The sequence below is a fragment of the Pogona vitticeps genome, chromosome 8 (assembly GCF_051106095.1).
Source record: "Pogona vitticeps strain Pit_001003342236 chromosome 8, PviZW2.1, whole genome shotgun sequence".
Classification (NCBI taxonomy): Eukaryota; Metazoa; Chordata; class Lepidosauria; order Squamata; family Agamidae; genus Pogona; species Pogona vitticeps.
Genome location: NC_135790.1, coordinates 16,000,808 through 16,016,065, shown reverse-complemented (window position 1 = coordinate 16,016,065; position 15,258 = coordinate 16,000,808). Strand labels below are relative to the sequence as shown.

Here is a 15,258-nt window from a genome sequence, read left to right as displayed (position 1 = left end):
GAGAGGGTTTTTTGTTGGGTTGCCTTAAGAGAAAGAGAGGGACAGAACGGGGGGGGGGGGGGAGAAGAAAAGGCTGGCTTCTGCTTGACTGCAGCTCAATGGAGGTGGCCCAGGCCTCTCGGGGAAAGGGGTTTCTCTTTGTAACTCATTCCCAGCTGGCACTGGACAAAAGGGGGGCTTCTACGAAACCCCAGTCTAATACGGACCCAGCCCTGCTTTGTTCCAGTTATTTTCCCACTCTGTGAGGAACGACGGGTGGGGGCAGTTTGGGAGAGAGGCAAGATAGTGAAGACGGACTCTTTTTTTTCAGTCTATTCACGGGAAGGAGGAATGATCACGGGGAATAGCCTCAAACCACCAAACACCCCCCACACACACTTGTCATGTAGTTTCCTACACATCCAAGGGGCTGGATGATAAGAAGGGGGTCCAGCTGGTCCAGCATTGGCCCAAAAGAATTGTGGCCCTGGTAGTAGAGTACCTTGCACAAGTCTGGTCTCCCACCCATGTGACACAGGTGTTGCTCTACCTGCCTGGGAGCTCGGCGCAGCTAAGGCAGCCGGGTGTCCTCCTCTATAGAAGACCGTCCTGTCCTTGTTCGAGAGCCTCATCGGGTCCAGTTCATTTAAAGCCCGGTGCCACACCTCGTGGCCTTCCAAATGCTGTTGGACAGCAACCCTCATCAGGCTTCGACATGGCTTATTATGGCTAGTGCTGTGGAAGGGACACATGTTGCCCTGCCAAGCCATGAGCAAAAACAGGAAGCTTGAAGTGGATCATCCCTTGTTAGCACCTGGACAGCCGCTAGGATGAAGTTTGTTCAGAGTCATTAACTAGCTGTTTTGGCATCCGGGGCTGCCCTGCCCTGCCCTATGGATCGGGTCGGGCGAAATTGGCAGACACCAGAGGAAGGCCAAGGAGTGGGAAGGAGCACCTGGGTCTGACCTGCAGTTCCACCCTAAGACTGCCTAATGGGTGCTTCCTTCTGCCTGGGGAATGAACATCTGGGCATAGGGTACCTGCTTGGGCCGAGCAGGTTAATGGACTCTCAGCAGAACAGAGCAGCAGGGGTTCTCACACTCTTTAAATTGTACTCTTTAAGTTTCTATACCCTTAGTCAATGTCTGAATCACCCAGGCCCGAATTATCACTCCAGGGTGTTGTCATTCCTTTTAAACGAGGGTAGGCAATTTAGCCTTCCAGATGTTCTTTGGTTGTAACTTCAGGCTTTAGTCTGTGTGTGTTTCATGCTGTCAAGTCTGTGCGCTTGTCCACACTGTGAAATTTGGTTGGCCGGTGCTTTAAAGGTCCTTCTCTTCAGTGACAATAAATTATATAAGGCCAGATGTGTGTGTGTGTTGTGTCTTTCCCTCTGTTCCCTAAACTAGCTTGCTGCCTCCACGTGCAGTGGGAGTTCCTCCACAAGAGCCAATGTTGAACAAAAGATTCATATGCCAGTCCATTGGCATTCTTCTACAGCTAGAAGAAGAAAAGGGTCCCATTTTGTATTTTACTTCAGGCCTCAAAATGAGGGCCAAAGAGAGTGGGGATACCTGGCTTCAAATGAACACTTCATAAAGAAATCCACAGGTTGACCCTGAGCCTATCATTCTCTCTCAGGTTAATATACCTGGGCAGGCTTGGTGTGGAGACCTGCTGCATTGAGCTTCTTGTGGAGAAGGTGTGAGGAGAACAAATGAGCATGTACAACGTTGCTGTGGTTTTCTCCATTTCCACCGAGTGGCAGAGAGGCAGTCAATTAGACTGAACCAAGTATGTTTTCCCCCCTTTCTCTTTCTTTCTGGCAAATTTAACCAGAGGTTCAAAATGACTTGTGCAATTTCAAAATGCATTGTGCTTTTACATATTTCTATATGGCACGGTCACCCAATCCTGAGACTTATTTGCTCGTGTGTGGGCAGAGGAGCTCCAAGAGATACACATTCATAGGGTTGTGCCTGGATTATGTTGCCTACATACAATTCTCCCAGCCGGCTCCCAGGGAGCTGGTGAGGGAACTTGTGTCTGTGAGAGCGGACATGCCTGTCTTATTCTATCACCGTTGCCAATAAATACAACTCTAGTGAATGTTCTTCTTGGCACTCTCGATTAGACCACCCGGCTGTCACTGGATTTTCACTTCACCTTATAAATGAAAACATGGAGAGAAACATCCCACGACTTCTCTGGCTTTCTCAAGTGAAGCAGGATGAAAACACATATGTTACATTTCTAAATATTTTGTAGAATCCAGGCTGAATTAATTGACCTTGGTTCCCATTGCTTTCAATGCGATAAGTCATGAGCAGAGGTTAGAAAATTTATATTTTGGGCTATCTCTTCCGGAATCCTCCAGTCATGCTTACTAAAGATTCTGAGAGTTAAGGGACAGAAAAGTAATTCCCCCCCCTCCAAAAAAAATGACTAATTTGCTCTGTTCATTTCAGAGTTCAGCTAATGTCATATTTAGTATTGGCATTATTGCAGCACAAGCATGCCGTTCACGCTGGTTAAAAAAAAGAGCCCTACCAATAGCTTTTTGTTTGGGTGAGACTTGGTGAATTCATGAAAAAAGGGAGCCACTTTCAGGGGTCTCCCCTTGCATGGTGTCACTTTGTGAACTGTAGTGAGCACAAGAGGGTAGCTTGTAGACCAGGGGTTCCCAAACATTTTGGACTCACAGCTCCCTTAATTTACTGACCAGTGGCTGAGGTTCCCCTTGCATGGAGGGGCCATCACGGGTGCCAGGGACAGGATCTTGACACCACTCCCCAGCTACCCCTCTCCAAATATCCCTGAGGACCTGCCTCCATCCAGATCCTGACATAGGAAATTCAAGAGGCCACCCAGCAAGTGGGGACCATAGAGGTGGGACAAAGAGAGCTAGGCACACGGCCTTCACTTCAAGCTCCTGTTTGACATAGAGTTATGAACAGCTCCTCTTCCACTTTCGTAGCTCTATGTTCCACCCCTTTTCCCATGATGCCCCTGGCTCAGTTCCTAGGCTCTCCATGGAGCTGCCACGCACAGTTTGGGAACCCTTGCTGTAGACCATCTTGACTGCTGCCATTTTTGCTGTCAACATTCAGGCTGCCCTTTGCTATGTAATGCTCAGCATCCTTTTTCCTGGTGGGCACGATATTGTGCAGCCATCTCGGGTCATTTCCTGGCTTTTTGAATTGTGGGGACTGAAGCACAATATCCCACATTCATAAACCGGAGTTGTTGTTGTTGTTGGTTTTTTTAAAAAAAAAGAATTGAATTGTTTCTATGGATCAAACTCTGCCTACCATGTATTTAGAAGCAGTGCTTTTTCAAGTCGTAAAATGCATGTTTGTCACAGGACATGAAAGATTGTCATGCAGAGTTGGGGCAGGATCTGTTCTCAGTTGTCCCAGAGATCAGGATATGTAATAAGGGGCTTAAATAAGAAGAAGCCAGATTTTGGATGAATATCAGGAAAAACTTCCTAACTTTTAGAACGGTACAACAGAACTAGTTACCCCATGAAGGGGTGAGCACTTTACACTGATGCAGTGCTCATTGTAGAAATCTTGGCATTTAGTGGTTAGTATAGCAGGCTACAAGGGACGTGGTGGCGCTGCGGGCTAAACCGCAGAAGCCTGTGCTGCAGGGTCAGAAGACCAAGCAGTCGTAAGATCGAATCCACGCGACGGAGTGAGAGCCCGTCGCTTGTCCCAGCTCCCGCCAACCTAGCGGTTCGAAAGCATGCAAATGCAAGTAGATCAATAGGGACCACCTTGGTGGGAAGGTAACAGCATTCCGTGTCTAAGTCGCTCTGGCCATGTGACCACGGAAGATTGTCTTTGGACAAAATGCTGGCTCTATGGCTTGGAAACGGGGATGAGCACCGCCCCCTAGAGTCAAACACGACTGGACAAAATTTGTCAAGGGAAACCTTTACCTTTTACCTTTTATAGCAGGCTATTGCAAAGGCTGGGCACATCACTCTAAAAAGAAAATGCATTGACAAAAAAGGGGGGCAGTGGGAAGATCAATTTGTATGAGGTTTTCTGTGCTAATTTGTAAACATAGATGCACATTTAGGAATAATAACCGTCATTGAAATAGAAATACAGTGAATCTGATCACACTGGGGAGTACAGAGACCTGAAGCACTCTGTGTTTGTTGCTTAAGACCAAATATATGATGCAGCTAACACATCTTTAGAACTTGAAAGCATGTTAGCATTCCAAGAAAGGGCTTTGAGCAAGATCTTTGTGTCTGAGAAATCAGATCTGCAGTCATAAACAAGCTAATTGGCAAGTTATGTGAGGTATAAAAATCCTGTTGTCATATGCAGATGCTTTCAACTATTTCTCTTTTCTAATGACGGGCTATCAGTAATGTACAGTTTGACCCTTAGATTAAAAATCCATGTACTATCGTAACTGCTGATGGAGAATTTCGAGGTCCCTGTTCTGTCTCCCTGATGGAGGGGGAACTGTTCTTTAAACTTTTAAGGACTGTGTAGATCAGGCTTGTCCAACCTGCGGCCCGAGGGCCGCATGCGGCCCAGGTCAGCTTCTAATGCGGCCCAGGGCAATTTTTTATTTTTAAAGAAATTCCAAAGTTTCAAGTTACACTGCCGGCGCTTGCAGCCAGAATGTGGCCGGGGCATGTCACAACAGTAGAGGGGGAGAGAGGGAAGGAAGGAAGAAGTGGGAGGGGAGGGGACAGGGGGGCTGCGTGACTGCATTGCACCATTCCCATCAATAGGTGGACCCCCTCCCGGCCCCATAAAGCTGCTGGAGTTGAAGCTGGCAGCCTCTGCTGTCTGAGATCGCAGCTGCTGGTAAGCACATTTGGAGCGGGGCTGCAGAGGACGGCTAAGGTTGCCCCCCCCCATGTGGCCCAAACCAAATGTATGTGCGGCCCAAACCAAATAAATTTTCATCTTCTAATGTGGCCCAGGGAAGGTGAAAGGTTGGACACCCCTGGTGTAGATGATGCAGACAATTTGGGAAGCTTTTCAACAACAAGCTGTGAGAGGCTCTTTCCTCCTCTATGCTGCTACTCTTGACCATTTTCTTCATGGGTTCCTTTGGGCCCAATCCACCTAGAAAGTGCAAGTAAAACCTGCAGCTCTTCTTCCTTTTCTGGCTCCTTCCTTTCTTACAAAGGGCAGAAACATCAGCAGCAGGAGGAAGGCATATCTGTAAGCAGTAACTGATGATGCTAATCCATGACATAAAGGCAAAAAGAAAATTTATTGTACCGTAGTTCTCAGAATTGTCCATCCGGCACAAAGATGGCCAACAACGGCATGAGGAATTGTGAAAGTTGCCACCCCCACATGTCAGTTTTTCAAACGACATGTAGATACTCTAAGGTTTTCTGAGTGAACAAAGCAAGAATTAATGGGGACACCAAGCTTGATATTCACTGCTCTTAAGAGGCACTCGAAGGGGAAGTTCCTGTCTGGTGCTTTAAAATATTTTAAAATGATGTATGAGAATTAGAGAGGTTAAGGAAGCTAAGTGATTTGCCTAAGGCTACTCAGTGACTCGGTGTCAGAGAAGAGAACAGAAGCAGTGCCTTAGTAACCAGACCACATTCCCTTTCTCACACATAGCACCAAGAGGTAGCTCTGCTTCTCTCAAACCACAATCCCCAGGTCTCCCTCCACTGCTAGTAAAGGCCTCCTCCCCTTCCCAATCCCTCCGTTTCTACCTCAAAGCCATACAGGCCGGAACTAATAGGATTGACTCTGTTTCATTAATTCCCTTTCATGTGGTCTGGTTGGATTTCCACCACACGTAACACCATCTTTCCCAACATTTATCATGGATTAAGGAATGCAATGAGCTAATGTGAATGGCAATACACTCCTCAAACTGAGACACAGGAAAGAAAGCACTCAAGTTCGCAAAGAGACTTTTTTTAAAGGAAAAGATTAAATACTCCTCCCCCTCCCACACTGGTGCCCCCTTCTTTCACACAAGACTCTTTTCATAAGTACTTTAAAAAATCCCCTTGTTCTCCCTGCTCTTCACAGTGAAACATTTTGTAAAGCAGGCAGGAAATTCTAATGAGATGAACAGCAGGTGAGGTGTCCATATTATTGCTGGACATGTACAGAAAGCAAACCTGGACTGCTGATCACCTCCCAAGTCAAGGAAGACATGAAAGGTTTGGTTTCCCAAATGCTACCCTGTGAATTTTAATGCTAAAGAGGCTCCAGACATTCTTTAAATACTCCAGTATTTGCACACATATGCATCAAATCCTTTATATTTAATATCCAAAGATAATTGGATTCCAAGATTTAAAGAAGAGATGCGGAACCTTTATCCCTCCAGATGTTCAGAACGAAAGATGTTCTCAGATATTCAGAACGAAAGGTCCTATAATCCCTTACCAACAAGCTGTTCTGCCCAGGGCTTCTGGATGGTGAAGTCCTAAACACTCCGATCTAAAGGTACTGTATATGTAATGGTACATAGCATTTCATTTGTTGATATCATTACTAGGCTTCCATGCTTGTATCTGTTGTGCAACGCTCATTCATTCCTGGCAGTTGACAGACATTGGCATTAATATTCAACAGTTTCAGGCAGCTGACAGCTTATAAAAACGAGGACTTAATGCCAGCCAAAACTGAAACATGCAATAATGAAATAAGCAAATCCAAAATCCTAATATGGCTAGGCTGAAATCCTACATTTCTTTAATTAGGAATAAATTCCATTGCACTTTATGGATACACAAAGCTTTCCCAAATGTACAGCCATGCATCCTGTTTTCCAGAGGACATTCTTTAATTCAAATTGAACCCTGCCAAGACTGAGATTTTGTTGGGGGGGGCAGGCTGGGTAGGATTACCCCTAGACTGGATGGTTTTTCCTTCCCATTTAGGGATCGAGTACATAATGTAGGCATTCTTCTAGACTTGGCTTTCTTGGGATTCCCAGATTGCAGCCATGTCTGGATCAACCTTTAGCCAGCAAAAGCTTGTCACCCAACTCCACCTGTACCTGGTTGAGGGTTCCCTCAGGACATTGGTGCAAGCTCTAGTCATCTCCCGGATCAACTATTACAATGCTGTCTAAACGGAGCTACTCTTGAAGTTGAGCCGAAGATTACAGTGGGTCCAGAACACGGCAGTCAGACTGGTAACCAGTGGGAGCAAATTTGAGTATATCACTCAGTTCTGCCTTGCCTATACTGGTTACCTGTTGTGTCCTGGATTAGGTTTGACACTTACATATAGAGCTGCCCATGGTTTGGGACCATGTTATTTGTCAGAGCGTCTTACCTCAATGTCATCTGCCCAACCCACCAGATCCTCTCAGGCCAGGATCCTCCGGGTGGCCACCCCGAGGGAGGCCTGAAAGTCTTCTACTAGAGCAGTGGTGTCGAACTGTGGCCCTCCAGATGTTCTTGGACTTCAACTCCCAGAAGCCTTCACCACCACCTCTGCTGGTCAGGATTTCTGGGAGTTGAAGGCCAAGAACATCTGGAGGGCCACAGTTCGACACCACTGTACTAGAGGCAGAGCCTTCTCCACTGTGGCTCCAACTTTATGGAATCAACTTCCTGAGGAGCTACACCTGGCTCCCTCCCTTTTGTCATTCAGAAGAAAACTTAAGATGTTCCTTTTTAGGGAGGACTTTCATACTTACCTAGGTCTCCAGTCCTGCTGCTTTTGTAAATTGTTCTGGTGCCATGGGGTTTTTACAACATGAGTGTTTTTAATTGTTTATTTAGTTTTCTGTATTTTGTTTTAATCTGTTGTTAAAGCACCTAGAATAGTGCTTTTGCACTAATGGGACAGTATATAAATAAAATTTTGAAAGGATGTACAATTTCACTGTTTCAGAGTCTTAAAGAATTGTTAAAGAATCATGATAACAGAGAGTAGAGCCCTTGTAGCTGTGCCTCCAAATGGCCTTAACATCAAGAGCAAACTAAGCAGCTGACATACAAGTAATCTTTTCACAATGTTCCCTACTATGACAAGATGTATTTTCTTTCCCTTTAAATTGAAGGAGTCAATAGTGATCAATGTGTCACACAGAACATGTACCCATCAACATCCACCTTTCCTCAGCATTTGCTTCATTGGCGAGAGTTAATGGGAGTGACAGCGGAACAACAGCATGAAGGCCACACCTAACCCTCGTCCTGAACTTCCTCATATGTGACCACCTACAATAATTTGGACATAACACTGAGTTGAGCTTGCACTTTGCTCATCCTCTCCTGTCATCTTCTGCTGTGATCCTCCAACTCAGCATAACGGTGTCAAAACTGCACTATGGCATAGGAAGCTGAGCTACATACTGTGCCACAGCGCACATCGAATGAGCGTTCCTTTGGACTTGGTTTATGTGTTGGACACCCGATTTGATCATAAGTGTTGTCACCATTGGCTTCTCTACCGTATCAGCTATGAATCATTTTACACCACAAGAAGAGTCTTGCTTCGCTGGACCAAAACCCTGTGTGGGGTAGCCTTCTGTTCTGACACTGGACAATCAGATCACTGTGGGATTCACAGTATGTGGCTTCCAAATTCTGTTTAGAAGACAAAGGAAGAGCCTGGCTGGATTGGAATGAAGGTCCACCTCTTCTCCACAACAGCCAATCAAATGTCTCTGAGAAACGTACAAAGAGGTTTCCATTTTTTGCTTCTCGGCAACCAACAGCACTGAGATGCCTCATGTCCGGGTTGGACAATGTTGCACACCACTTTGTACAACATTGCCACCTACTGTCACCACCTATGAATATAGCAAATGGATTGTGTTCTGACACATACGTTAGACAGAAATATACACAAGTGCCTGTGCATGATACACATAAATGGGGAGAGGCACACAGAGAGAGAGAGAGAGAGAGAGAGAGAGAGAGAGAGGATGAGAGAGAATTTCACATATCTGATAAAGTGGATTCAAATCCTTCAAAACATATGTATGCCTAATATATGTTAGTCCTTAAAGGTTTCCCAAGACTGTATTCGTGAAGGCTTTCACAGCTGAGATCTAATGGTTGTTGTGGGTTTTTCGGGTTTTTTGCCTCAGAACACGGCCAAAGAGCCCGAAAAACCCACAACAACCACTTCCCAAGACTCTTTACTGCTTTTAGTTGCTATATGTGACTGGCTCCTACACTGAAATTTCCTACTTATTGTCAAAGTATATTTCTAAAGTAGAGATGTAAATCATGTCCAAGAATGGGAAATGCCTTTTTTTCCTGACGTACAATCGAGTGAGATATTTTCCGTCAGTCCCAACAAGTCCTGACAATTGTTTGCATATTTGCATAACAATTTTTTTCTCAAGTAACACAAATAATGCAAATAATATACTTGCACAAAAATATGATTGACACTTTCTTTCATTGACTTTTAAGAATTTAAAGGGCTGGATGGGTACTTTGCCTCTTTCTGAACAATCATTTCTGCTGTGCTTGCTCTGCAGGTATGTTTGTGTGTGTGCTTTCTATAAAGAAAAGGACACTATTTTTGTTCAGAGACATTTTTGTGCAAATTATGGAGACCTTGATAGTGGTGTGTGTATGTGTGTGTTGAGTTCCTTGTCTCCACATCACAGTGAAGATGAGGAAGCTCATGAAAATGGGGACGGATCCTCATTAAGGGCACTCATTATCCCAAAACAGTCTAAATCAACAGAAAGTGTCCTTCACATCTCTAATTTTCAGGTGAGACTTTTAATGTACTATTGGCTGCCTTCAGTCACATGGGGTGTCAAAAACATCTACTTCCGTTTGTATACTTCAGTGTATTTCCATTGCTTCCCTTTTCTTTTTTTACCTTCCACAGAAAAGTCAATTCACAAAGAAGAGAATAATGGTATATATTTGAATTGATAGCAATAGCACATCTCTAGGAGGAAACAACTCATGATTTGATTCATCCTGACACAATTTACCTGTACTTTCAATTGCAAAGCTCCAATTAGAAAAACTCTTATCGTCTTCCAGATGTTACTATATTCCAGTTCTCATAAGCCCCTATAAGTCTGGTTAATGGTGAGCACTGATGGGGGTACTCATCCATGTGATGGGCCACTGCTCCATAGCCCTGAACTACAGCTAAAGTATAATAGCATATTTTTGTCCCAGGCTCAAAATCCACGGAGGGCCAAAGCACATATTCAGAGAAATCTCTTTCTAGAAGGAGTGCTCCCTCAAGTGGCAAAAAAGTCATAACTATGAAAACATGTTAAAAATTGATTGTATGTCATCCAGATCATCTCTGTAAATAACGACCTCCTTTGCATACCTAATTCCAAACTCATTATAACAAAGCAGGGTATGTGAACAATATTCACTTCCACTGTTGCTCCAAAGGAACTGGTACTCAGAGGTGTACAGTTTCTAACTGATGGCTACAGAAAATCATACCAGCATCTCACCATTGTTAGACTTACCTTCCTGCACTGATATGCTGCGGCAAGCTGTCACGACAGCATGTACGACTGTGCAGTTGAATATACCATCTCCCAAACCCCTTCATGATCAATTCACTCAGCAATGCGTTATTAATTTACAGATTTTAAAAATTGTTTTATTTTTTAAAAATCTTGTTTTTAATCTTGATGTTTGTCTAATTGATATTTATATAGTGATTATAGTGTTTAACACGGTTGATTGTTTTATAGTCTTTGTTGTTGTGAGCTACCTTGGGTCCCCTATGGAGAGAAAGGAGGGAGATAGACAGACAGACAGATCAGATCAGATCATGTTGTGGAGAAGAAACACTGTAAAAACGGAAAAGACAAATTGCCGTGGATATGTGTTTTGGCCCTAAGCTGGGTGAGTTTGAAAGGGAGAAAATAGATAATGGCAAAAGACGTAAGCATTACCATTCCCTGTGCTGTTCATATTCTCCAATTCATAGTTACTTTTCATCTTAAAGCTTGCTTGGAAAAAGTTCCACATCTGGTCCAGCCCTTCCAACCACATGATGGAAGGCATATTTTTCTATGTAGAATAGATCCCACAGGCCCCTTCTTCACTAATGTTGAATGCAATTTATAACTTAATGTTGTCTGATAAATAATGCAAACACAAACCAGCTTGGTATTTTATTCAAGCTAATGTCTGCACCTTAGAATTTCCTGGATGGATGGAGATGTGGTCACGGGAGGGGGGGGATAACCCTGGTTCTGTGGTTTGTGTCTTCAACTACTGCACGTCTGCACAACCAAACATATCTTTGATTCCTCCACTGACTTGCTAGCACCACAGGGACCACAGGGACCCATGAAATGATTGCCAACAGAAAATTGCCATTTCTAGACCGATCTAAAACCGCAGAAGCCTCTGCGATGTAAGGTCAGAAAACCAGCAGTCATAAGATCGAATCCACACGACAGAGTGAGCTCCCGTTGCTTGTCCCAGCTCCTCCCCAACCTAGCAGTTCGAAAGCATGTAAAAATGCAAGTACTGTAGATATATAGGTACCACCACAGTGGGAAGGTAACGGTGTTCCGTGTCTAGTCATGCTGGCCACGTGACTGTGGAAACTGTCTTCGGACAAATGCTGGCTCTACAGCTTGGAGACGGGGTGCACCCTAGAGTCAGACTAAATGTCAAGGGGAACCTTTACCTTTTACTTTCATCAAGAACTGCCTCTTAAAGGGCTAACCCACCTCTGGCTATGTCAGTTCTTCCACATGCTGTAGGATTACAGTTCCCATACTTGCTGGCCATTAGCCATACTGGCTGGAGCTGATAGGCACTGAACTCTGACAGCTTCTGCAGGCCACAAGCTGCCAATCCCTAGCCGACTTTGATTAGCATCTGTTGCATCTCAAGCACAGAACGTTCCCAGCCCTGATTGAAGAAATAATTGTAAAAAGTGGTGACACATCTGTTCTTTCACAGAACTAAGGGTCCTTCCCTTCTTGTAACTATTTCTGGTTTTATTCCCATTCCTCTTCGCATCTCCTCAATTCCAATACTTCAGTTTCTCATAGCAAAAATATGCCTTGACCATCACAACAACAAAAAAGCCCATGTGGACATACGTATGTACGCAGCTGCTTCAGAATCTGAACAAAATTAATATGCAGCCAAACATACCTTGTTCGTATGCAGCAACATCTCCAGGTCCATATGGGTCACCACAGTTTCAAAAATGTCTCTCAGATCTTCCTGGACTTCCAGCGGCAGTTTCTACTTACAAATGTGAGCTCATCTTAAAGGAACCAGTGTATTGTGGTTTACGAGTAAAGTGATAGGGAACATGTATCCTTCTAGATGTCATTGAACTTTAACTCTCATCATCCCTCACCATTGGCTATGATGGCTAGATTTATGTAATTTGTAGTCCTGGGAGGCCCTGCACTAGTGTCATAGCCAGACTAGAGAGCCCAGACTTCTGATCTCCATGCACTGAGGGAATTCAGTCTCATTCCCTAGCCAACTTTACAGAACAATGCGGAAGAAAGGAGGAAATCTGTGTGCTAGTAGAAGAACAATAAAATAAAAATACTGTACATCATCATCATCATCATAGTAATATCATAGATGACATACCGTATTTTTCGCACCATAAGACGCACTTTTTTCCCACAAAACGGGGGTGGAAAGTCTGTGCGTCTTATGGAGCGAAGAAAACAGATTATATTATCCCGTTTTCTTCTCCTAAAAAATTGGTGTGTCTTATGGAAAGGTGCGTCTTATGGAGCGAAAAATACGGTAACTTGGAATGTCAGCTACATCAAATGATAAAAAACATTCTACTGTTTAAAAGGAGAAGCTTAATTTCTGGAAAGCATAGGGAAAAGTCTGCCAAATACCAAGTCAGACTGTTTCTCCATTTAGCACAGTGCTTCCTAACCTTAAGTAACCCAGGTGGTTCTTGGACTGCAACCCCCAGAAGCCTTCACCGCAAACTGTGCTTGGCTGGGGGTCCTGGCAGTTGCAGTCCAAGAACGCATAGGAAATCCAAGGTTGGGAACCAGTGAACTAGCTCAATATTGTCTGCTCTGACTGGCAGCCCTCATGGCTTTCCAATAGAAAGCTCTTTGCCATCCTCTGGTCCTTAAAAGAATAAAAGTGGGGGGAATCTCCTGTGCACTTCACATGCTTTTCCACTACAACTGACTTCTGTAATCAATGCTTCACAATCCATACATATTTTGAGAGGATTTCATAAAGCAAAGGAGGATGAGCTCAACAATAAGCAGAAGGTAGAACTGGGGTCTACTTATAGATCTTTGGGTAATTTGTAGTAGACAGGTGGGGATTTTTACTCCCAACTATCTAACAGAAGCAACACCTAAAATGTGTTGAGCCTTCATCTTATTCAGTGTTGCTAGGAAATGTTCCTGGAGATAAGGGTGGGGAACAAGGGATTCTGGTGCTGATCACAAACTGTTCAGTTGACCATGTTTGTCAGACTGCTGCATTTCTCAATTCTGAGCAGAGACTGGAAGAATAACTTTTTGGACTACAACTTCCAGACTTCCCCAGCCAGCCACGCAGACCAAAAAAGGAATATTTCCAAAGTCTAGGTCTAACTGCATATCTGCTCACCTTAACCCACATCCTGCTATTGATCATAAGAGGAAGAACACAGTGTGTGAGAAAAGACAAAAGCAGGTCCTAAAACCTGCTCAGTCTCCTTCCGGTCTGTGGCTCAGAGGATGCTTGAAGCAGTGTTGCTTTTCTTAATCATCATGAACTTTTAGCTATCAACTCTTTGCGGATACAACTGTAAAGGGCTGTAGGAGCCATCACCTTGGTAATACCTGTAGAAGTGAATAACGAAAGAAGTGGAACCATTGGGAAACCATAGCCTTCTTGAAAACCCTTTTTGAAATAGGCAGCCGGTGCACTTTAAAGGCCACCGATATGCTCCTTAGAGACATGTGATTCAGGGATACATTCCCGTCCACCATTGGGTGTCTTCTCCCATCAATGACTGATGCATACAAAAGTCTCAAAAGGCTTGGACAGAAATACCAGGCTTTATGGGAATTAGTTGAGCATCCTTCTCGAAAGCAACAAGCTTTTGTAAGAAAAGGTGCTGCTCCTTGGGTGTTACAACAAGTAGCAAGTTAGTGCCTTTAAAATGATATGGAAGCAGGAGCATCAAATCTACAGCAAACTTTGTAAAGCAGGTCCATCCAGCCAGTGGAGCACTGTGTGATTCACTGTTATCTATAAGCAAAGGACAGGCAATCTTCCCTATAATAGGAAAGATGCATTCACATGTGCAAAAAAAAGCACCCGGGGCCAACCCACTGCTACCCCTGGAAACATTCACAGGCACAGCGAGGTTTCCCCACTAATGTACACAAACACACAGGTATACACATATTGCCAGCTGCCATCAGGCATTGATTTCAACAGTGCTGCCTTCCCCCTGCTGCTCCCGGATGATATGAACCCCAGCAGTCCGCACCATGCGCGTGGTGTTTTGGGGGCGCCCCAGCGAGGTAGGGGACCTGGTGGGAGATATGTGTGTTCTGGAGCTGGCTGGGGACCTGGCTGGGGAGCGGTGGTATCGGCGGGCAGAATGAACGGGCAGCCCGGGTGATCTTCCAGGAGGAGGTGGAGAGCTTGAGTAGCCTGGCGGGGAGGGCTCGGCAGCATTTTGGGAATCGGGGAAGGGTTCCTCTTCAGCTTCTGGAGAATCCTTTGGGGAGGAAGCAAGAGAAAGTCAGCGGCTTGTCCAGTGCCTTTAAAGGGCTGTTCGGGTGGACAAAAGGGAAAGCATATGATCTCATGTACCTCCTAATACATATATTGATGTAAACAGATATAGGGGGCTTTCGACTTTCCAGATATCTGGGTCCTTAACACCCAGAAGACGCAGGCAGTAAGGCCAACGGTTGGCAATAATGGGATCCAGTTCCGTTGTGTTCCATAGTCCGTGCTCACAGCCGTCCTGCGAAATCTATTCCTATCACTGTCATTTTACATATGGATGGTGTTGGATCTGGTAAACAGTCGATGCTGTCTCCAACACAGTGAACTGCTGTAAGAATTCCTGCCAGAAGATGTCACTCATGAGTCACGGGGAAAATTACTTACAGAGAGAGCATGGAAAGGTAAACACTATTTTGGGGGGATTATACTTCCCAGAATTCCCCAGCCACTGTCCCATGTTCAAGAGGTACATCCCCCATCTAGAGCACCCGTGACCCACAGTCCAAGTGAAGGAGGAACTCATTCTGCCACTGAGGGATGAAGTGCCCCCCCCAATCAGAGCTGAAGGTACTTCAGCGAAGTAAGCATTCAGAAGTAAGGGAAAC

At 44.7% G+C, this 15,258-nt stretch overlaps 1 protein-coding gene across 2 annotated transcripts in view; it reads right to left on the bottom strand.

Moving 5' to 3' along the window:
• Window positions 1-13,949: 13,949 nt before the first annotated feature.
• HEPACAM (hepatic and glial cell adhesion molecule) overlaps window positions 13,950-15,258 on the bottom strand; it is a 55,746-nt gene continuing 54,437 nt past the window's right edge. For both annotated transcript variants that reach the window (XM_078379796.1, XM_072978903.2), the window contains one exon: window positions 13,950-14,639. In XM_078379796.1, the coding sequence (XP_078235922.1) occupies window positions 14,334-14,639 (306 nt within the window). In that variant the 3' untranslated portion in view covers window positions 13,950-14,333. The remainder of the gene's footprint in view (window positions 14,640-15,258) is intronic.